Source organism: Heterocephalus glaber, unplaced genomic scaffold (genome assembly GCF_053883595.1).
Source record: "Heterocephalus glaber isolate CG9 unplaced genomic scaffold, H.glaber_assembly_v1.0 deba00001497, whole genome shotgun sequence".
NCBI classification, from domain to species: Eukaryota; Metazoa; Chordata; class Mammalia; order Rodentia; family Bathyergidae; genus Heterocephalus; species Heterocephalus glaber.
The window spans coordinates 69,604,874-69,628,521 of NW_028258320.1; the positions used below are offsets into that span (position 1 = coordinate 69,604,874).

General features: G+C 43.9%; 1 protein-coding gene and 1 long non-coding RNA gene across 8 annotated transcripts in view; one reads left to right on the forward strand and one right to left on the reverse strand.

The window, feature by feature from the left end:
• The window catches only part of Ablim1 (actin binding LIM protein 1), a 295,966-nt gene that overhangs the window by 107,865 nt on the left and 164,453 nt on the right, over window positions 1-23,648 (forward strand). For 2 of the 7 annotated variants that reach the window (XM_087185679.1, XM_087185685.1), the window contains exon 1: window positions 15,826-16,046. The exons of 4 other annotated variants lie outside the window; for them this stretch is intronic. In XM_087185679.1, the coding sequence (XP_087041805.1) occupies window positions 16,031-16,046 (16 nt within the window). In that variant the 5' untranslated portion in view covers window positions 15,826-16,030. Of the gene's footprint in view, window positions 1-7,819; window positions 7,842-15,825; window positions 16,047-23,648 lie in introns of those variants that run through there. One more of the 7 variants, XM_087185684.1, reaches the window with a different exon arrangement.
• On the reverse strand, window positions 11,769-15,363 carry LOC147825744 (uncharacterized). The gene is made up of 3 exons (XR_015440587.1): window positions 15,349-15,363; window positions 14,265-15,275; window positions 11,769-13,467 (listed from the first exon to the last, which is right to left on the reverse strand). It is a non-coding gene; the product is annotated as an uncharacterized LOC147825744 (long non-coding RNA).

The following is a 23,648-nucleotide window of genomic DNA, read 5'->3' on the forward strand; positions in this document are numbered from 1 at the left end:
GAGAGAGATTTGAGTTGTCAGGCATCTGGAAAAGCATTTTTGCTTTTGCTTTATTTTTTTTTCCTTTGATTTATAGTTAACCAATAATCCTGTTAACTTCCCAAAGCTCTCATTCCAGCGCTTTAATGGTATTTCCCAGAATCAAGAATCTCAAGCCCTTGCCAGTCAAGCCCAGCCTTTCTGTCACGTCCAACCGTTAAGCCCCAAACACCCACAGTGGACTTGGATGTCACAGATGTCTGCAGGGCCCGTTCATGCCAGGCCCCTCTTTGGACCTGCTGTTCCATGGCCTGGTGCACTTTTCCCCATTCCTTGGACCCAGGCCTTTCTCTTTTATTGCACTGAGAGTTCCTCACTGAGGGTGCAGGTGGAGCTATGTTCATGTTTCATTCCATTACAGTACCTGGCATGGAAAAAGAGCTGCATGTTTATGAGTAAGTGAATGAATGAATGTTTGCAGAAATCGAATCACTACATTAGGACATACTGAGGATAAAACTGTCCTCCTGCCTCCAAGCAGCTGAGGCAGGAAAAGCCGTATAGCATGGTAGCTTCAGATTCAGGGCTGTGGGGTTGAATTGCCCTGCCAAGTTCAAAGCCCTCTTTTTAGTTGTGCAACCTGAAAGCATTAGTTATCAATAATCCTGTTAACTTCCCAGAGTTCTCATTCTGAAGCCTCAGTTTTATCACATATAAATTGAGGATAATACCACCTCCATTGCAGAAATATGAGCTCTAAAAGAAGATATAAAAGAGAAAATATTTCAGCATTTAGTACATGTTCAATGAATGCTTTTCCTCTTCTTTTTCTCCCAACCCAAATGTGTGAGAGGCGAAATAATTACCTAATACAATTAATTTCCAAAGGAAGGAAAGATCAGTGAAGTAGCCAGGGAACAAGAAAGTAGGATCTGAGATTTGAGATTTGAGCTGGACACTGTTTAAGATCTACACAAAAATGTGAATAAAAGGACAATACCTCAATGATTTGAGTAAAAAGAGAATAAAAGCAGAGGTAAGAACATTTAGTTTCGTTACCTAAACCAGTCTTATTTTTGTTTGTTTGCTTGTTATTTTATTGTTGGTTCTTATTTCTTTGTCTTATTTTTAGTTGCAGGAAAATGGATGAGTAGCTGTTTTCATATGAAACTTTTCCATCTAAATAGCTCTTCTGGTCACCTTTCAGCCTTTTGGCTAAGATCAAGTGTAAATTACTCTCTTGCATAACTACATATGCTAAAATGCCTGATTTATTTTAATTATATGTATTTTTAAAAAACAAATCTTATTTAAAGTTAGAGAGTAAATGGTTTAAGTGTATTGTTTAGCACTGTTGTTATTCTGGCTTTTAAAAAAATTGCTCTTTACCTACCGTGTCTTACCTCAGAAAAATCCTGATGTCGACTTATTTGATCCCAGCTGCGCTGAACAGGACCCAGTCCTTGTGACTGTAGATTCTTTTTTTTTTTTTTGGAAACTTGTGTTTTATTTTCCATCATCCTCGTTTCCATAACTGTAGATTCTTGTTCACTTAGCAAATCAGCCACGGGCCTGTTGTGGCCCTGGATAAAGACCAAGCCACTTAACTGAAAGGTGGTATAGACTGCATGTTACTCATTGGAGGGATAGCAGGCAAGGAGGTGATTCTGTCAGTGGAATACGAGGTGAAAGTGGCAGTCAAGGAGGTCGTGTAGCCTGCATGCTGTCCTTCAGGGTCTGGAGGGCCCAGGACAGTGTGAACGCCCTTCTCAACCTGCAAAAGTCAGCACCCCCATTGTGCATTCCTGAAATCCTTTGTGGAATCGAATTCATGCAATCTGCAACTTTAAATAGGTCAGAGCTCTAAATGGTCTATGATATCACCAGGTGTTTTTTAAAGATAGAAATAAAACTCAGATTTTATAGAAAAGAAACAAAACACTTAATTTTTATAGGGCGTGGGAAGAGGGAGGCCTAGAGAAATAAATAGCTTTCCCGGGGTCTGTTGAGTAGTCAGAGGTGGGATTAGATCGAGATCCTAGCCTTCCACTCCCCCCTTTTTTAATACTGTAGAAGAGAAGACTGAATGTTTATCAGATTGAGTTGAGACTGCACTTGGGGGAAACTTGCCTGTGAACCCTTTCCTGGCCTCTCTGGCTTGAGGCCACGTCGTGTAACACATAAATGCCCCCCTGAGACCCTCATGCTTGGCTGTATCTTAGTTTGCATTTCTCCTCCTACCAGGTAGTAAGCACCGATTGGCAGGACAATTGTGTTAGTGGTCTGTTTCTCCAGTGTGTAATACAGTGCTTGGTAAATGAAGGTATGTCATATGTTTTTAATTGAGATATTCTTTACAATTCCTAGATTCATCATTTTGTCTTGTACAATTCTATGATTTTTTTTCTAGTATATCTACAAAGCTGTTCAACTACCACCACTAATTGGTTCCAGAGCATTTTTTATCAGCCTCCCTCCATAAGAAACCTTGTACCTATTAGGAATTTCTCTCTACTAACCACATTCCCCAGTCCCTGGTAGTTCTTGATCTATTTTATCTATCTGTGGGCTTGTATATTCCAGACATTTCATATAAATGGAATCAAACATCATGTGGCCTTTTGTATGTAATTTCTTTCTTTTCAAGGTTCATTGATGTCATAGCACATATCAGTACTTCATTCTTTTTCATGGCTGAATAATATTCTGTTGTACAGATTTATCACATTTTGTTTCTCCAGCTGATAGTCATTTGCATTGTTTTTACTTTTTGGCTGTTATGAATAATGCTGCTACACTTTTTTGCAAACTTTTGTGTGGACATATGTTTTCAATTTTCTTGATTATACACCTAGGAGTGGAATTGCTGGGGCATAGACATTCTGTATTTAATTTTTTGAGGAACTGCTAAACTGTTTTCTAGAGTGGCTACATTATTTCACATTTTCACCACTGAACACAATTTAAAATTAAATCAAAGCCCCCTCCCCCAGGTAATGTAACTAGTTTTCACTAAAATGAAAAATCCTATATGTACATTCATGTCTGTTTACATCCTTTATCTTTACTTTTCAAAATCCCTTACAGCCCTACAACTCAGAGCTCTGCAAACAGACTGTGTAAAAGAAGGTAGAGTTTTTACTCTGAGACATTATTTAGCTGGTTTCTTTATTTTTATTTTTTATTGTTTTGTAGTACCAGGGATTGAACTCAGGCCCTTGCGCTTGCGAGGCAGGTGCAATGCCACTGAGCTAAATCCCTGGCTAGCTGGTTTCTATAATGCTGCAAGTGCCTTAATGTAGCCCACAAGATTTGTTTGTTTGATGTTTAGAAGTCTTTCCTCCTCCAAGTTCTGTAGCCATAGGTAGCAGCTGAAATCCATCAGAGGAGATCAGAGACGTTCTGATTCACAGTGGCCAGAAAACCCAGGTCACAAGGGTTTGCACACACCCTAAGGGAAAGGGAGAATTCTCATGACATAGAATGCAACCCCATGGGATACAGATGGGCTTGGAAAGAAAGGTCAAATTATTGGGGCCGCTGCCAGCACCCAGCCTTCTCCCTTCTGTCTGTCATGACCCAGATAATTTCTAAGGTCATTTTTGACAACACTAGAATATTCTGGTCTAGTGGGACAATTCCCAGTTGTGTTTCATATCATTCCTTTCCCTGAAGTGCTATTGTATGATTCGAGTGTGTAGTTGGATATGTTTACCTCTTATCCTTTCCTCGGGCCAGTCTTGTCCTTAGAGGGTATAAACTCCATAATCACTTGGTAGCCAGCAGTACTGTAGCAGTAGGGGCGACTTAATAGGTAACAGTAGTTGTCGAGGTCATCAGCTGGTCCAATATTATCCTTGATAGAAATATTATGTGATGTCAGTTTGTTTAGTAATACTTTAGCTGAACTCAATCTAACATAAGTCATGGTTCAGTTGACCATTTGAAGAGTTTAACAAGGCTGCAAGCAGCTACTTCCAATATTCTCATTCTCATTCTCTCTCTCTCTCTCTCTCTCTCTCTCTCTCTCTCTCTCTCTCTCTCTCTCTCTCTCTCTCTCGCTCTCTCTCTCTCTCGCTCTCTCTCTCTCTCTCTCTCTCTCTCTCTCTCTCTCTCTCTCGCTCTCTCTCTCTCTCTCTCTCTCTCTCTCTCTCTTCTCTCTCCTCTCTCTTTTCCACTACAGGCAATTGAACCAGGGGCACTGCACAAACACTCTACCATGAGCTACTTCCACAGCCCTTTTTAAATTTTATTTTAAGATAAGGTCTTGCTAAGTAGCATAGACTTGCCTCAAACTTGGAATGCTCTTGCCATGGCCTCCTGAGTGGCTGGGATTACAAGCGAATGTCACCAGGCCAGCTCCAGTACCTTTCTTGGTTAGCTTCTTTACGAAAAGAAAAATCCTAAGAATGATTCAGTTCACTTTCTATATATTACAGCTGTTGGTGAAAAGATATTGAACCCAACTAACTTTCTGTGACTCTTCCTGTAGCTGGAGAGGACCACATTCTACTTGAACCTTTCCTTTTGCTGAGTGGCAAGTATTCTCCTTTCATGTCTGTGTACAATTTTCTCAGTATCTCTGCTTGGAATCTCTTTCTCCTTCATTTTTAATTTACAAGGTTAATTTGTGCCATTTGCCCTACTAGAATGTAAGTTCACTGAGGGCTTAGTTTAGCCCTCTTTGATCTGTATGCCATGGTTAGTCCCACAGAGGCAATGCTTTGCATGTTTAGATGATGAGTAAATATTCATTAGCATGTTAATGAATTGACAGCCATTCACTTCTTTCTATTCTTCCCCTTTGGCTTACCTGGCTCATGATTGTGGATACAGTGGTTTAATGCTGTTTTTGTTTTTGTGTGTGTGCATATTTAATAGCCAATGAAACGTATTGGTAAATGCTTGGGGCTCTAAGTATATATTATTCAGAAAGGAAAAAATTTATTGTAAATCCAGACCCCAAACCAAGAAGAATTGAAGTTCTAAATATTTCCCTCCCTGTGCTTCCTCTAATCTCCCTCAGACCCCAAAAATCCAATTCTTAGGTAGAATATTTTCCAGCTTGTTAGGGATGGTGAGAGGGAAGAAGTGATGAAAACTATTTTCTTTACTTCTTTTAGAAGCCAACCTAGTATATGTCGTAGAGTACTAGCACAATCTTTGGTTGAATTGCAGCAATACACAGCTCTTTAAATTTTTTCAAGAGAGCCCATGTACCTAAAAAATTTAAATGCAGTAGAATATCATTATAAAATGACTCATTTCTGCAGGGCCTGATAAATGTCATAAATCACATTCTTCCCATCAAACATAGCAATAGCTAAAAACACATTTAGGGGCATGTATGTTTATGAGGCAGTTGTGAGCCCCCATCACCACAGTTTACCCAAGTAGGCTCATTTACATATATTGTTTTTGGTACCAGGGATCGAACTTGGGTAGGGCAGGCTTCGGAACCACTGAGCTAAATCCGTGGCCCTCATTTACATATTTTAAACAAGAAGCACTTTAGTACAGTATGTGTGCATACAAATTCCATTATGTTTGCACAATACCATGATGCAATAAATCATTGATTCTCTTGAGAAAAAAAATACATTCTGTGCGATGAACATGTTTGGTCTCTTCAGAGTATCATTCTATTGTTCTTATCAGAAGTGGAGGAATTGTTGAAAGTGATCAGTGCATCAAGGCAAAATTTTTAGCCTTTTTTTTTAGCAGAAAATAGGGAGAACTTAGATTCCTTTCTTTTCAGGCTGCTCCAGGACCAGCAGTATAGTTTTGGGGAATGTCCTTCCTCTTCTGTCTGTAGGGCCTCCACACACTCCAGCCCTTAGCGCATCCGTACACACACCGGTCTGCAATGCCTGCCCTGCATCTGGACTTGTTTTATCTTTTCACGTGGGTCCCTCCACAGCCCAAGGCTTTTATGTGTATCTCGTTCTTTAGATTCTCAGAAATGAAAGTTCATCATTTTTAAGACATGATATAAATTATAAGTCCTTACATAATCAATGTATGGGTCTTTTTCCAGTCCAGTGAGTGTGGACAGACCAGTCATTTCTGGCCAAGGGGAAGAGACATGGCTCAGTGCCTTCTCAAAAGAAAGGTAGAAGGCCGGGTGTGGTTGCACAGCCCTGTAATGCCAGCAAGGAAGGCTGAGGCAGGAGGATTGGTGTGAGTTTGAGGCCACCCTGAACTACATAGTGAGTTCAAAGCCAGCCTGAACTATATAGCAAGACGCTATATAGGGAAATACAGTGAAAGAGAAGGGAAGGGAAGAGAGGCGAGGCCTGGGGGTGTAGCTCAGTGCAAAACCCTAAGGTCAGACAGCAGTACCACAGGGCTGGGGAGGGGCGGAGAGGGGTAGACTGAGGACAGAAGAGGGGCTAGGCAGGGTCTCCCAAGGCATATTCTTACACCTGGGCAATGACTCTGCACTGAAGAATGAAAGTTTTAATATAAGAATTCCATGGCGTTCTCATGAATACGCAGGCTAAGTGACTAAGAAGATAAACCAAAACCTCATGCGGCCATCCTGAGAACCAATGTATCATGGCTGTTTTCATTCATCAATCTATGAAGGAAAGAGGCTAGGGAAATCCTAGATAGAAAGAAATGAGAAACAATTTTGGTTCTTACATTGAGGATCTGTGTATAATCCGTAAAAAAGTTTACCTTTCTTTTTTACCCCTTTTTATTAGTGCATGTTTGCAGTACATAATGATCACCCTGAAGAGAAATTTGCCTTTTGCTACCCTTTGTCTTACCAGGTCCAAGAAATGGGTAGATCTGAGATATAAGAGCAGCAATGAGATTTTGCATAATCTCTAAGTAAAGATGAAGTGACCGGGTAATGTGATCAGAGACTGCTTCTGCGAGATGCCGAGATGAACCGTCCAGGACAGGCTGGTGCGCATCATTCTCTCTGCTGCGAAACTGACGAGAGCAGCACTGGGTTCTCTTCCACCTACCTCCTGAGTTTTGTTAGTTGTGCTATTGTTTGCATTTTGTTCTTTGCTCAAAACATTCTCATCCTTTTCTGTAACCGTAACTCAGTAACTGGTAGCAGTTTTGTATGTAATTGATGTCACCGTTCACTGCTAGTTCTCTCACTGCATTGGAGCTCCTGGATTTGTTCTCACACATCTCTTAATTGGCTGGGTGTTGTTGCCCCGGTGCTTTCCCAAGAAGGGTCTGCGGTGTTGTGTTGCCCGAGAAGCTTTGCATTTGCAGTGTCTGCCTTCACATCTGAACACCATTTTGGCTATGTGTAAGGTCTTGGGGATACACTCTTTCCTTCTACTGAGACTTCCAGGCATGGCCTCTTTGTCTTATAAACATCAGTGTTACTGTTAAGTCAGCTTTTTTTTTGGTACCGGGGATCGAACTCAGGACATTTTGCTCACGAGGCAGGCACAGTGCCACTGAGCTAAATCCCCAGCCCTCATCTCAAGCTTTTTTATGCTAGGAGAGGATAAAGGTATACTTTGCTGGCATCTGTTCCTTGGTGTTTCATTGCTTAGTATTGATACACTCCTAGTCCTCAGTTTCCATTCTTAATTTTTAAAGTCTTTCTTCCTCCAATTCTGTTGTGTCCTCTCCTCAACGCTGAGCTCTTTTTTATTTCATGCACTTGTTCAACTTCCTGTTCATTGCAGTCACTGCACAGCTGCCAGAGGATCTCAAAGAGATGACAATAAGATCCTGCAAGTTGCAGCTCGGAACTGCCAGTGGCTTCCCGCCTCACTCACAGGAAAAGCCAAGGTCTTTACCATGACCACTAGGCCTCTAACAACTTCTTCCGCCTCTCTGACTTCATGCTTGTTCTTATGGCCTACCCTGCCTTGACTCAGCAGGTAAGCTCCTGTCTCAGGACATTTGCTTCTGCTGCCCACTCTGGCATCCAGAGAAGTTCTTCTTTCTTCTCTGTCAGGTGTTCGCTCAGATGAAAATTTCTCACTTTGTTATAGATTGATGATGTAATGGGAAAGTCAACAGTGACAGCTGTTATTACTCGTCTTATTTCTTCCTTGTGCCCGGCATAACGAACATCCCCTCCCTGTTCTCATCAGAGCTGAGTACCTAATATGGGAGGTACAGGGCCAAAGAAAAACGTGGGGGGTTCCGGGTTCAAAGTGCAGGAAAAACGTGCCATTAAAGTTACTAAAATACAAAGCTATTTTATTTTGTGGACTCTCAACTTGTACTATGTATGCATTTATTTAGTTAGTTATTGTTTTTGAGAAAGGGTCTCACATGAAGCTCAGGCTGGCCTCGAACTCATGATCCTCTTCCCCAGCCTCCCAAGTGCTTGGGTCACAGGTGTATACCACTGTGTTCAGCTTCAATTTGTAGTGTTTTGATTGCTATTCAGTGTTGTCCTATAGTAAAATTAAAACTGCAAATTGTTAATATGAATTTTGCCTTTCATCTTTATACTATGCAATGCCAATTTTAAATGAAAATATAAGAGCATGTAACTCGTGTAGGATCACTGAAATTATGCAGTTTGCATTTCATAGATTGTGCATGTATGTGCATTTCATTCTTTCCAGAGCAGTGGAAATACTGCACAAAACTATCTCAGTGGTCTACCTCTGTCTAACTTCTAAGTCAGAAGAGTCTGAAAGAAAGTGGGGCACTGAGTGGCCCTGTCTTTCCCTTTCCTTCTGTGCCATCATTTTCTGTGTGTGTGACATGGTTGGCTAATCCAGGGAGGGAACAGAAGTAGGAAAAGAAATGATAAGGCTCCCACTGCCTTCTTTCTGAATTCAAAGCAAATGGTTTGAAAGGGAAATGGCCTTTAGCAGCCTTGTTCCATCAGTCATGGATGTGACACACTTTCCTTGTCCTCGCTTCTGAGTGTTCCTGAATCCCTGTGTGTCAGGTCCGCTGGATTGTGTGCTGCTGGGACGCTGCAGACCTCTAAGATAACGGGCAGCAAGAATGGGAGACACACACAGTACACGGCTCGCCTCTGGCTGCACGTGTGCCCCATTGCCCCCTTGGACTTCACTTATAGAACACAAGTTCAGATTTCAGTTTGACCACAACCACCTCCACAAGTGCACAGTCCGCACGCCTACGAGGCTGGCCCTGTCCGCAGTGCACCCTCACTGGCGTGACTGTGTCACCGCCACTGCCAGATGAGGCCGCTGAATCCCACAGTGTGCACAAGGTCGTTCAGCGCGTGCTGGAGCTGAAGTTGAGCTGTGGCCTGTGTTTGATCAGCCCACTTGTGTGGCCCCGGTGGCACAATAGAATAACCACTGGTAGGAGGCCAGGCCTGAGGAGCTTTGACCTATTTCTAAGTAATTGTGTAACCCTTGTCAAGTCTGCCTAAGGACTTTAGTTTCCAAATTCATTGGAGCTTGCTTATTAATAAAAGTTGTAGATTTTCACAAAGCATCCTGTTGGCTGCATGGCTTCTTCCTCTGTGTCCTAAGAACTGTCAGATGACAGGCCGGCCCTTGGCATGGTGGTGCCTGTTGCTTGTTGGATTTGGCTTGTCCCTCGGGCGACGATTGAAATGTCCCAGGAGAATAAGAGAAAAGCTATTTGGGGGAGTGTGCCAGGGCATAATTAGGAGAACTGTGAGGCCAAACAAGAGGGGAAGATGGGAGTTTTCTAAGGCTTGTAAAAATTCTGGAACCAAAACCACAGAAATGCCCTTCCTTAAGCATGGATGGACAGGGTAGATTATCGAACAGCATTTAGAAGACTTGATGTGTGGATTTGGTATACCATCTTCCCCTGTCCAGCCCAGGGGGAGACCAGCAGGCCACAGCTATGTTAGGATTTAGGTGTCAGGTCCCATCACACGAAGTTCAAGAAACAGCAAAGGATAAAGTAACAAGGGGGAAGATTGTTTTACACAGACAAGGCCAAATGCAACTTCATTTTCATTGTTCCAGGCCTTCCAAAGAAATCAATGTGTGTGTGTGTGTGTGTGTGTGTGTGTGTGTGTGTGTGTATAAATGTGTGTATGTGACTGTGTCTGTGTGTGTGTGGGTATAGTTAGTGGATCTTTAATATCTCGTGTAGAAGGGAAGGCCCAGCATCCCACAGGCAGAGCCTGTAGCTGTGAACTCTGACAAACCTGCCACTTTGCTCCTGTACTCCATGCTTTTCTTATGACTAAATGAGGTGACAATCATAAAGAGACTGGCGTGGTGGCTGACACATAATAGGTGCTCAGTTAACAGAGATGAAAGTGATAGTGAGGGTAGATTATTAAGATTTCATAAAATGACAACCCGATTAAGTTTCTTTTTAGCTTGCTTTCTCTCCAAGCCAATTCAATAATTGGTTTGCATCTTGAGAAATATTTTCGACTAATTGCTAAACTGATTTTTGTTTAAGATTCTGAATTTCTTATTCATGTATTTGAGTTGGATTTTTAAATCTGCCTAGTAGATTATAAAAACTGAGTACTCATTTAGAATTTTGACTCACTATAGGGCAAGCTGTCAACACTTATTCCTTGATGCTATAGTTTGCATCTGGACTGTCCCTGTGTGAAAGGCTGGGTCCCCCGCTGGGTGCTCTGGGAAACTATGGGGTCTTTAAGAGGTGGGGCCTCATGGGAGGTCTTCCAGTCACTGAGGACAATCCTCTCCCTCCCCTTCCCCCTTTCCCACCCCTCCCCCGCTCCTCTCCCCCCTCCTCCTTTGTGTCATGGCCAGGGGTAGAGATGCTTTTGGCTCTGCTATGTGTTCCCCACCATTATGTGCTGCTATGGCCAACCAACCACAGACTTCCCAAAGTAAGATACTTCCCAAAGTAAACCTTTTCTAAATTGATTATCCTAGGTACTAGTTGCAACAAGGGAAAGCTAACATACTTAGCATTCATCAAGTGTTGCAGTCCTAGCTGGGCACAGGCATGCTTATAATCCCAGCTACTTGAGAGGAGGAGGCAGGAAGATTGCATGTTTGAGGCCAGCCTGGGGAATTTAGCAAGACCCTATCTCAAAAAATAGAAGGGGCTGAGGACGTAGATCAGTATGAAGGTCCTAGTTCAATCCCTGGTGCACTCTTCAACCAAACTTGCATTCCTACTTTGTGTTTGTTACTATATGAATGCAGATATCATAACATTAACCACTTCCCTCTGACAGCCCACAATCTTTAAAAAAAAAAACAAAAAACCATGTAGATCTTTCATTGTACTGTAGTCAAGTGCAGAGCACTGGTGATGTTAAGTGTCAAAAAGAAGAAAATATTGCCAGGAAAGACATTGTAATTCTACCTGATGGAAAGCAACTGATTATATATACTAATAACTGGATTTCTACTGAAAAAAAATGTTAAGGAAAAGAAAGCTAATAATAAACTTTTTAAAAATGGACTTCACAAAGAATTCAGAGCTATTTCTATATATGAGAACTTCTCACATGCCTGAAATTAGTCTAAAAATTGTGAAGCTCTATCAAAAGATGCTTTGAATTCCAGTAATAGTTTCTAGTACACTTGTAGAAAATTTTATGTTTACCCTGCCATTTTTATCCTTAGTGAGTTGTTTATAGTGACCTTTAGATAAACTGTAGTAATTTTTTTCATTTTCTTGAGCTGCAACCCATTGCTTAGGTCCAAATTCAGAGTCGGCTCTTAGAAAGATCCCAGGGAAGTTTTGGATACAAATGTAAAATAATTCTACCTTAAAGAACTTTGCTGGGAATTGAAATTTCATATGACATTCATATGAAAAAATTCTAAGAATTGTAAGTTGAGGACATGAAAGTTAGTAGCATCAGACATGTAGGAATTTGTCTCACACTAGGAAAATTTGGAACCACCAGTTCTAATAAATCTTTATTAAAATTGCAGTGAATGTCAGGCACATTGTTATTTTGGCCAACTGAGACTGTAAGGATTGTTTTTCAGACGTGATAGCATGCGTGCGGCTATTTATAAATCTCAACCCATCTTTCCATTTTGCAAATCAGTCTTTCGGGGCAGTGATCCTCAGTCACAGAGGGAACTGGCTATAGCTCAGACCTCATTCTGCAGAGCCTGAGTCATCAGGCTTGGGGTGCAGGACAGGTGTCTGTTTTTAAAGCACTTTGAGTATTTCGGACCTGGAGGTCTGTGGACTATGGTGGGAGGTGGAGCATGAAACCTTCCTTGCCTTCCCGGAGCTCACAGCCTTCATGGTGGACAGGAAGCCATGACTACAGAAGGATAAGCCAATCCCAAATGGGTTGTGCATCTTACAATTCTGTGTGTGATCTCTGTGGCTATCCTTTTATCCAATTTGAAAGAGAAATGTTTAAAAGAACTAAGAACCATCGAGGCTTCCTGGGCCTCTGTTACCCATCAGACAGCCTGCTAACCACTGGAGATGCATGAGAGCCACTGCAGCCCAATCAGAAAGGAGCCACACGGTTGGAAACAGATCACAGGACGGTTTGGCAACACAGCCTGTGGAACTTAGTTTGGAAAGAAAGAGCTCATGTTTGAGATTCTAGAGACATCACTTCTTAAGTCAGGCCTCCTTTGAGGAAGCCCTCTGTGACCTCCCACCACCAGCCTAATCTTGAGCTCCTCCTGCTGCCCGGGAACAGTGAACTTCTTGCCCCATTTCCTCTGCTTGGAGTGACCTTTCCTTCTTCGCTTGGCTGCCCATCCTCACCCCCTCTCGTGGTGTGCTCTCGCTCTGTGCCTCACTCTGTCTTAGCACCATCCTCATTTCTTTGGGAGTATCCGTGGAGCTGCCTTTCCTGCACTAGACAGCAAGCTCCTCCAAAGCAGCTGTTTCTCTCCTCTCCTTTCTGTACTGTCCATACATCAGCGTCTAAAGTAAGGTCAGTGGGTGTGAACATTAATAGAGAGCAAATAAGAGGCTCCTTGTCAAGCTTTCTGTCCCTGATTTCTGTAGAGAGGATATGGAGTGCTCACTTGCTAAAGAGTCTGTAGGTTTTGAGGGTTGGTCCCTGGACACCTGGGTCTGGAGCAGGGGAGAGTTCTGAAATTCCTGCCTACAGGGGCCCTGCAAAAGGCACACAGTGAGGAAGTGGACTCTTCCTGGATGCTTATTTTCCAGTGGTAACATTTTCCTCTGTTGGCATTTCTATTGAAATGATGCATGCTTGAATTCTTGCCAAGAGTGGTTGTATGCTAACGAGCTTTTCTCTCCAACAAACTGGTCTCTGTCTTTTGGTCGCTGGTAGACAGTCCTTGCTTCATTTTTCAAGTGAATGAGAAGGCAGCAGTGAGTCAGTTGAGGGGTGGGAGTGGAGTAAAATAACAAATAAAACCCCAGGTCAGTCTGTCTTATGAAGACTTATCTCATCAGAGTGGAATGGGACTGAGATAATTTCTTTGCAAACCATCTTTAGAAATAAGAATAAAAAGCTTTTCTTATGAACTATGAATTTAATTTTTTTTCCTGATTTATTTTGCTGTATTTCTTGCAGCTTTGACTGTAAGTAGAAAATATCTCCACTTTGCTTCTGTTCTCCAAGCTCTTAAGGATTCTATCCTGAGGCAAGGAGACAAAAACAATTTGGTTTTACTCTCCCACATTCCAAAAATAACTTTAGCAATACCCTCTGGTTATCTTGCAAGTGCAGCGTGGATGCTTTTATCCTAAAGTAGCAGCATCTGATTGTTGGGGGACTTTTGCCATATGACTGTTATTTAGCAGCTAACTGCTGGTGACTCACTCACGGTGACTGTGATACAGGAAAATTCTTTCCATGGAAAACACAGGAGGGGGAGCTCTGCCTGATCCACTGTGTAGTGTTTTCCTATAGAAAAGGCTTCTCTGGAAATGCATAAGCACAGGTAATTACTGTGACCTCTCAGTCTCCCAAGCTGCCAGAGAACCTTTCTAGATGGTGAAGTTTATCCCCAAAGGTCTACAGGTAGATTAGGAACTGCAAGAAGAGACCAGCTTGTTAATAAACTTAAATCTCAGGATTAAAAGCTGTCATCCCGAGTAAAAAGAGGAGTTGAACTAATGGCATCTACAGTATCTGGAACGGTTGTGTATGACTGGGGTTGGACTGGAAACCAACAGTGTTCACAGTCACATTCCAGCAGGGAACAAAAGGGCATGGTAAAAGGAAGAAAGCTGTTCCTTAGCTTTTTTTTTTTTTTTTCCAGTGCTGGAGATGGAACCCAGGCCTCCTGCATGCTAGACGAGTGCTCTTACCCGTGAGCTACACCCCCAGCCCCACTGTTCCCTTAGCTTTGGCTCAATGACCAAGAGCCTTAGAGAGATGCGTCCAAACGAGGTGCTGTTTATGCAGCAAAAATGTAACAAAATAAACTCACCTGGTAGGCTCATAGCACAAACTAATTCCAGCTCTCTGCAGTTGATTTTGCTTGTCAGCATCTCTTCAAAGGCCCTGAGGGTGATCAGGACTTGAAAAGGAGACAAGTGCAGTTTTAGCCATGAAAAATGGGGAATGCAGAGGCCTGGTCTCCATGGTGCTCTTGAACCATGTCATCCCTCTGCATTTTGGATTGCGTCCCTCTCATGCCTGGCTCCTATTTATGAATGGAGGTTAAAGAAGCTGCGTAAAGTCTCTTCAGTGCTTATATTCCAGCTGGCTGCTGACATAGGAAAAACATGACCCGGTAGGGCAGTGGGGTGGCGGACAAAGCATGTCATAGAAAAGCGACCCAGGGGCTGAAGGGGACTCAGCCCAAGCTATTAATAGTAAAGCCCTGAGTCACAGATGTCAGAATGTCACAGCTGTTTGAGCTTTGCTACTGTTACACATCAGAAAGCCAGCAAGAAAGATCTGCCCCAGATGGAGATGACGAAAGAAACGTTTTTCTTTCTCCCCAGCCCCACCCCAAGTAGCTTATTTCAGCCGTGACCAACCTCTGAGTCAAGACTGAGGCAGGTTGGTTGGTTCCATTCCTTTCTATTCCCCTGGCTCTCCTAGACCCAACACGTTACAATATTTGCAGTAAATACAGTGTAATACTGGCTGTGCATTCTGGTTCTGAAGGATGTGTTGGCCATCTGCTGTTCTCCCTGAGTGGAGCGACGTCTGTCTTGGTCCTCACATTTCTTCCACAAGATAGACATACATGACTTAGAGCAGGGACCCCAGGGTCTGATTTGGGGAACAGGTGCTGGGTGGGGTGGGAGGAAGGCCTTGTGAACCAGAAGTCCTCTGTTCCTAGGAGACCTGGTGGGTCAGAAAAGCCAGGAGCTGCCACTGCAGATCCAAGTCAGGCCGGTCCTGGTTGCACAAGGTCCTCGACAGGGCTGTTTGCCTCTCAGCTGCCGCTGAGCCATCTCCCTGGCTGATACACATCAAAGGAGTTTGTCTAGAAAACACCAAAGAAGCAGGGAGAAAACGGAAGTCAGAATCCTACCTAACTGGATAATTCAGGTTCTTACTTTGATCCTGAATTTGATCCCGGATAGGGAATTGAATCCTGGAAGATCCTCTTCTTGGGCACTCTTTCAGTATCTCAGTCCTCTCCACCTTCCCGTGGGGATTCAGGTAAAATATAGGGCGAAGCAGTAGGGCAAACCAAGTGTCACTCTTCATTTCTCGTAGGAAAATGAAGTTGCCACTAGCATTATTTTTCTATTAAGGCCAATTTTGCTTATTCAGTTTGCCTGAAAGAAGCTGTAATAGGAATTGAAAGCAGCTGTCATAGGAAACTAATAATGTAACAATTGACTGGCTTTACTTAGGGAAACCTTCGCTGGCTGTAGTTGAGGCTCCCTCCTCTGGTAATCATTTATCAGACCCTGGGAGGGGCTAGGGCCCAGGTGGATTCCGTTGCCCGTTTTCCCTGGGCTCGGCGGCGTGAGGAATGCAAGGTGGTGTCGGTGACCAGAGATCGGGGCGGTGGAATTTTGCATTTGCTAGGGCAGCAGCTGTAGCGAGTGGTGTCAGCGGGCGCGAGGGCAGAGTCCACAGCGGGCGCGGCCGGCGGGGCGGGACTTCGGGAAGCCGCCTGGACTTGGCCGCCGCTGGGTGCAGCCGCGGGTCTGTCCGCCCAGGCGCGCTTGCTTTCCAGGAGTTCATTCCTGCTGCCTTCAGCCCCGTTCGGCTAAGGACCCGGTTGCCATGGTGAAGGAGAAAGGTAATTAAAATTATCGATCACGGCGCGCGGTTGCAGAAGTTGGAATGACATTGCGGAGCTCGGCTACCTAATGGGCTAAGATCAATCTAAAGCCGGGCAGACATGTTCTCGGTGCAAGAATCTGTACTGTGAAGCCTGGGTTTCTGCTGAACCGAGACTTTATTAAGAACCTTTAGTTTAGCCGCGGCGTGTGAACCTCGTTTTATTTCTGGAGTGTTTGCACGGCTGAGCTCCGGGGTTGTGCGTGGCTTTTGATTGTTCATGCCTTTTGCAACTGGCCTTCTTCTCCCCATGTTAGCCTCATTCTCTTCCTCATTTACAACCCCCCCCCCATCAATGAAGTAATTAAGATTTGTGATGGAAGGGACCTTCCTACTGAGTGGGGCCGTGTCGGGCCTTGCCCACGCCTAGCAGTCATTTTAGTGTTGTCCCTAACCGCTCCTGCAAACGCCTTCTTCCAGGATGCTGTACGTGGCAAAGGCAGCAAAGTAGCATCCTAAGAATATAAAAAGGAGGGGGCGTGCCCGTGCAGGTGTATATTATTTATCTACTAGCCATGGCCCTGACATTAAGATAAATCTCTCAGAATTAGATTATTTATTTAGGGAATGTAAAAGAACATAACAAGGACTTGTTTTAATGAATAATACAACTTGTATTAAAGTGAAGTGTAACCGGAGAATAGAAAAGTGGAAGCGCCCCCCCCACACATCAGCCTTAATTGTTAGTGGTTAGTGTGTACTTTCTAGATCCTTTTAAACTGGAATTAGGTACATACAAGTGAGGAGTATAAAAATGGGATCACCCTGTGATCATTTTGCTGTGGCTTGATGTGTTAGAGGCCTTAAATGATTTTATAATGTAAATGACCGCCAGTTTTGCTTCTGGTAAGTTTGGATTTATTGTCACATTTTCTTACTGTGGGACATACTTTCCTCCACTAATGCAGATATTTGCCCTTTCAGGGCTGTCTTGAACCATGTCAGTAGATTATGTCTACTTTCTTGTAGAGCTACTAAGGGAATACATTTGAGATGAAAATGCTGAACTTCAGTTGCTCCTTGCTGCTGGAAACATGGTTCGCTTTTATTATACTAATGGGTGGATGGAGAAACAGCACCCTGACAGGTTAGCAATGTTAAGGTTCCACCTCAGCACAAAGAAGTGTGGTTCTGCTGCATTCATTCTGCATGAAGGGATCTTTAATGCCCACCTGCTTTAGCTTTGGTCTCTCAGTGAATAAATGGTAATGGAGTGAAATAATTTGGTGCAAATAAAAGTGCTTGTAATGTTTCCTCTCTTTGGAGGATGCTCTCAGAAACCCTCCCTACCAACTGCAGATGTTGGCGTTTACTAGAAGTTGACTCTTCATTTGAACCTCTTGCCCAACTAGAATAAAGTGATCCTGACCTCTGTGGCTAATGGATTTGAGTTTCCCAGTAAGAGTAATTTGTGATGGGAAAAGGGATCACAGATCTGCTTCTTTATTCTATTCCTGTGGGCTCATGGCAGTTCCAGACTTGCTAGACCTGGTGCGTATTATAAGCCAGGAGTCCCCAAGTAACAGCTCTTCTTCAGAATCCCTGTGGACTTCCCAACGTTTAAACTGCCTGGGTTGGCATTTGCTTGGCAAATCAGTGGCCACTTTCGAACTGGAATACTTTGGCCAGGCCACTGGGAGGTCACATACTAGTATTATCTTAGCCCTTAGGCCAATGATTAGCAGTGTTTCCTTTTTTATTTTGAGGTCTGTGTCAGGCCCACTGCTGCCTCCCAGCTTTCTGATTACATCAATCTAATCCAACAGCGCAGGAAAGCAGGGCTGTTGACTAGTTGTGCAGCGCTTCCACAGATGGAAGAGAACTTCACTATGGCCCTAGAAAGTGAGAAGAAGGGTATTGGGGAGCATTGAACCCAGATATACATCCTGGGATGAGAAAACTGGGGCTTAGAAAAGATAAGTAAATGGCTCAAAGTCACACAGCAGATGACTGGACTGCACACTCATTCTCTGTGTCCCACCATATGGTGTGGGTGGACCAGTGACTGCAGTTACCATAGTGTGGACATCTGCTGTTCTGTCACTAGACGGTGAGCTTCTCAGACGCTGCATTGTCTCCATCCGTAACCAGCATGGCTTCATTTCTGCCCCCTGGTAGATTCTCCAACAGAGAAAATAGGTTGGCTTGTTTTCAGAGGGAGACAGGATCCATGTCTTCTCAATTTTGCAACTTTTCCAGTCTCCTCCATTTCCTCTTGCCCCTGGGAAGCCCTCACTTCTTCCTTCTTCTGGAGTGGACAAAAACCACCCTTGAGCAAGCTCAGGACATGGCAGTGTCCACTCTGAGGAGCATGGAGGCCTTTAGACCTCCCCACTGTGCTGCTTACTGCTCAGTGCCCAAGTCGGTTTGCCATTGTTGTTGCTCTGTGAAACCTTTGGGTTGAGGTTGACACAGGCTGAGAAAAAGCGCAGTGGCTCATCACAGCCTCCTAGGGTAGGATGCCATTGGCTGACTTCCTGTGACCCTCATTAACTCTTGTGCTCCTAAGCAGTCAGCTGTTTACTTCAAGTCGCAGACACGTATTGATCCAGAATCTCAATGAAATGATTATTTCTCTGATGGGATCAAGGGCACCTTACCCTGACTGTATCCTGTAACAAAAAAGCATGAGAGGGTTCTGTGGGTTTATCAGTCAATATCTGCCTTTCTGAATACACGCTCATCTACGTACACCCAGAGGCCCACTGTACTCACTGAAAAGCTGTAATTGCCTGATATGTGGCCTAGTGTAGTTTTTAAAAATATGAAAGGGAGTTATTGCTTCTTTTTTGTTAGAGAAAATGAGAATAAGGGAATCCTGCAGATTGTATTATGTAAATACTCATCCAAAGTAAATAATAACTGATGCTTATGGCTTGGAAACCATGGGGAAGTGTAGGAATGTAGCAGCAAGAGAGACACATCAAGGTAAATGGAATTTTACATTTGTGCACCTCACTTTTTGTTTTGTTCCCTGGAAGCTTTCTATCACTGTTGGCTGGCCCAACTTGCTCGTAGGGTAAAATGGAACCCAATAAAATTCATCTCAGTCCTTTAAGGGAGGGATGTCCATTCTTCACCTGACATTTAAGTGTATGGAGACACACACACACACACACACACACACACACACACTCACAAGGCAAATCTTTTCTCTAAAGCATGGCTGCCAGCATAAGCACTATTGATATTTTGACATAATTCTTTGTAATTCTATTTTGAGCATCGCAAGATGTTTAGCATCACTCCTGGCCTCTCCCCCTAGACACTAACAAACTAGCCTCTCACTCATGACAATTCAGAATGTCTCCAGGCATGATCAAATGCCCCTTGGGACACTCAGTTGCCCTAGTTGGGAACAGGGTGGCTCTGGGACACCTTGAGCACAGTTGTCATTAAGATGTCCTTATAGCCCCTCAAGCACTGAAAGTGAAAGATATAAAAAATCCTTAGAGGAAGCCAACCAAACCACAACTGCTCCTAGAAGCCTGTTAGCTCTTGGCAGAAATAGATATTTCAAATGATAGAGAAACACCAACGTGCCTTATTTCCCAGGATGTGTCAAGTTGCTGCAAATGGAATAATCTTGTTCGTCAAAGCAGATATGTCTATAGAGATGGTCTATCTCAGTTCTCCACTTACTTTCTTTCCAGATTCTGACTGGGAATGGTCAGAGATCCTGGATTCAGTGTACACCACCAGCCAGCTTTTCCTGGCTTAGGGAAGGTCTCGAACTCAGGTCTCGGGTCTTAAAGACTTAAAGGACACAGTGGCTGCCCTCAGCTTCATTACCATCTATTGAAGAAGGAAAATAGACTCACAAATGATTAGTGGGAAGTAGATATTTTAAAGAAGCATAGAACAGTGCTCTATGGGTCCATTTTGGCTTCCATCTATGCTGATCAGGAAAGGCTTCCTGGAGCAGGTGGCTCTTAAACTGGACTTTGAAAGATTGGGCTATTTAGACATGTGATAAATTTGAATGAGAACAAAGTGATAGGTTTTAAGAGAAGCCTGCACACTAGAATTGATGGGACCAACAGCAGATTTAATAGGTTTGATATATGTGATGAATAGGCTAGAGAAATCAGAGGGTCTTGGTTGGGCTGCCTAACAGTGCTGCAAACCAGGTGGCTCAAACAGCAGAAATTTATTGTCTTACTTCTGGAAGCTACATGTCTGAGATCATGGTGTTAGCAGAGTTGATTGCTTTTGAAGGCCTTGAGTAAGAATCTGTTGATAGGGCTGGGAATTTAGCTCAGTGGTGCTGCCGCCTGCCTCGCAAGCACAAGGTCCTGAATTCGATCCCTGGTACCAAAAAAAAAATCTGCTGATGGCTTGCTAGCTGTCTTTAGTGGTCCTTGGCTTGTTGTGGAAGCATCATCTCATCTCTGTGTTCAAATCCACACTGCCTTCACCCTGTGCATGACTGTCTCCACATTTCCCCTTTATAGAAGCGCAGTTGGGAGTAGGGCCCACCGTAATGACCGATTTTAACCTGATCACCTCTTTAAAGACCTTCTCCAAACAAGGCCACATTCGGACTTGTTGAGACTTAGGACTTCAACACGTGAATTTGGCTGGGAGGAAGGGGAGATGCACTTGAACGCATTATCCTCAGACTCATCTTAGATGTGGATAAAGCCGGGGAAGGACTCAGGGAGAGGAAGGACGGGGAGGGAGAGTGGGATAGAAGAGAGTTGCTAGTGGTGGGAAGGAGAGAGAAGATCGGTTTTATAAACTTTGGGCCAGTGCTGGGGATACGTCTCTGGCGAGTGATCAGAAGTGTGCAGTCCCGGCTCTGCGTCCTAGGCAGGATACTGAGATTACTGGGCAAATTCAGGTGGTCTTGCTAGACTCTCCCTTGAAGGAGGCTGTAACAACAGACTACTTTCCTCTGGAATAGTAGGAGGTACTTCAGAGGTCAGGTATCCATGGAGAAGCAGACCCTCGCTCTGACGGTCACACCCTGCTGTATCCAGCATCCTTCAACGGCTGGAAGTCGCTCCTTCCTGCCACATTTGAAAACTACTGTACTCTTGTTCTTGGCAGCTCCTAGCCCAGTGGTGTACTGTGTCTCAGCTGTGACCTGCAGGCTGGTACCAAGGCACTCCTCTGAGGACACGGAACCTGCCTGTCTTTTCCCAGCTCAAAACCCTAAGCAAATGACAAGGTCAAGTTCAAGGCTTCCTGCTTGTCATGCAGGCATCTCCCCAAGTCTTTCAAATACCTCCTCCCCACCCCCATCTAAATGAAAGATGATGAAATGAAATCAAAGCCCACCTTGATTTTAATTTTTAATGTTATTATTAAGTCTGTCAGTGACTGCACACATACGGAATGGTGGGCTTTGTGCTGAGAGCTTTATATCCACAGTCTCTAGTCTTTTAGTCTGTCAGGTTGGTGGTGATCCTCCTTTAAGGAAAAGGAGGCTCGTGGGAGTTAGGCACTTGCAACAGATCCTACAGCTAGAAGACAGAAGAGCTGGATTTTTCCTAGCTCTCTACCTCTGTGGCTCCAAAAACTGTGCTAATTGTATTTCCACCTCTCCTGTTTGAGTAGTCCTGGGAAGGAGAATTTTCCTCTCCAACCTTGTCCAAACTACCTCTGATCCTCATGAGAAATATGCATATCCCCCTTTTCCATATTTACCAAAGATCTAACTCAAGTTCTGCTTTCTTGTAAAGTTCCCCAAAGACGCATCCCTTCTGTGATTCTTCTAGAATTGCCCTGTGCACCTAAGTACCCGGCAGAGACATTAAACAGTTGCCACCCGTGCTAGTGAAGAGTGAATGCTGTTTCTCCGCAAGCATTTGTTGGTTTCCTATGTGGACTTGTGAAACAAGCTTTAGCTCCTCCATCCCGGGAAGGGTGAGAACAGTAGGGCTTTTACTGTGGTGTGGGAATTCCTCGAGTGCCTGATGACTGCAGAAGAGTCCGCTCTCCTGCCCCTCTTCCTTGGGAAGTAGGTGCTCTGAGTTCAGGTTGAGTGTTCAATGCTTCCCAGGCTGATGTTGATGTCTCCCCTGCCCAGTTCCTGGATTTGTCTAGGTTTTTCCTCTTGGCCTTAACCTGAAAAGCTCTAAGCTTTTTAAGGGGACACCAATGACAAGGACATGTCCTAAGAAAGAGCTGGAGAGCAGTTACAAGCTATAGGCTTCACAATCAATTGCCTTCATTGGTGACTCATCCACACAACTCAGTTGTGAAGTTTGCATCTTCAAGAGAGGAAAGCTTCAGGTTTTGTCATCGTGTTCCACTTGAGAAAAGAAAATCCAAGTGTAAATTGCCTTTACTATTTTATAAATAAAAGTGCTAGTCTTACTGGAAAGTATAGCTCTGACCATCTTCTCTTCACTTCAGAAGAACTGTCTGAATGATAAGATTTCCAAGGCTAAGGGAAGGAAATTTGCATTTAAAAATCATAACAAATCCCTTGCCCTCTGCCATCTATTCATTGAGATCTACTAGATATAAATCCAGAAAGAAAAACATGTCATTGGCACAATTAGATTTAAGGCTGACAGTGTAAATAAACTTGAGAGAAGGAGCATATGAATTTGAATTTGTTCCCAGCTCTTGAGAGCAGTTTTTGATGAGGTCAAGAATACACAGACAGTGGGCATCTGGGCGTGAGGCTGACTCTGTGTTAGCTGCTCCTAGCCTTTGGGAGGTGGCCCTGCCTCTTGCTGTTTCCATTACCTGCTCAAGTGACCAAGGAGAGCTGAGCCACCTGTATTTTGTCACCAAAACTCCCTTTAAAGAATGTCAAGATGACTTTTCCAAAATCCCTGCACCAAAGATGTACCGTGGGAGACTCGTGCTACCACAGGGAGAAGCTCGGCCTGTGATTCACTTTGAGGAGGTTGCTCCTCTGTGCTCCTCACAGTCACAGCCCTGTGTCAGGCAGGAGGGAGGAGCCTATCCCTGCTAACCTCTTGTGTGCTGAGTGTTTTCCTGAGCCAGAGGACTTCTCAGAAGACTCAGTGGTTAGCGAGGGGTGCAGGATTTCTTCCCATTGTGGTTGAGCCTGATTTGGGCACACCATAGCTGAAACCAGTCCACCTTCCTATTTCGTTGTGTTTTGGGCTGAGGATGACTCAGACCCAGAGGTATGTTTATCCCAAGCTGGCAGGAGTTGTGTATTCAAGGGCAAATGTTGTTGAGAGTGGGGAGAGCGAATATTTGTTATGCATGATCTCTTTTCTCTGAAACATATTTGTGCTGGGACTGACATGATTAATGCTGTTATGGTCCAATGTGCCCTAGGGGGCACTAGGAGTGAGTTTCTGTGTCCCATTGCCATATAAAAGGCTGACTTGTTTGAATAACTTGGATTTAACCAGGAAGGTGCTTGTTTTTTAATATTTCCAGAGAGATCACTATCTAGACCAGTGGTTCTCAAACTAAAACAGGCATCGGAATCTCCTGGAGGGCTTGTTAAAGTGCAGATATCTGGACCTTACTACCCAGTGTTTCTGATTCAGCAGGTCTGGGAAAGGGCCTGAGATCTTGCATTTTTAACAGTTCCTAGGTTGGTATTGCTGTTCCTGGCCCAGGG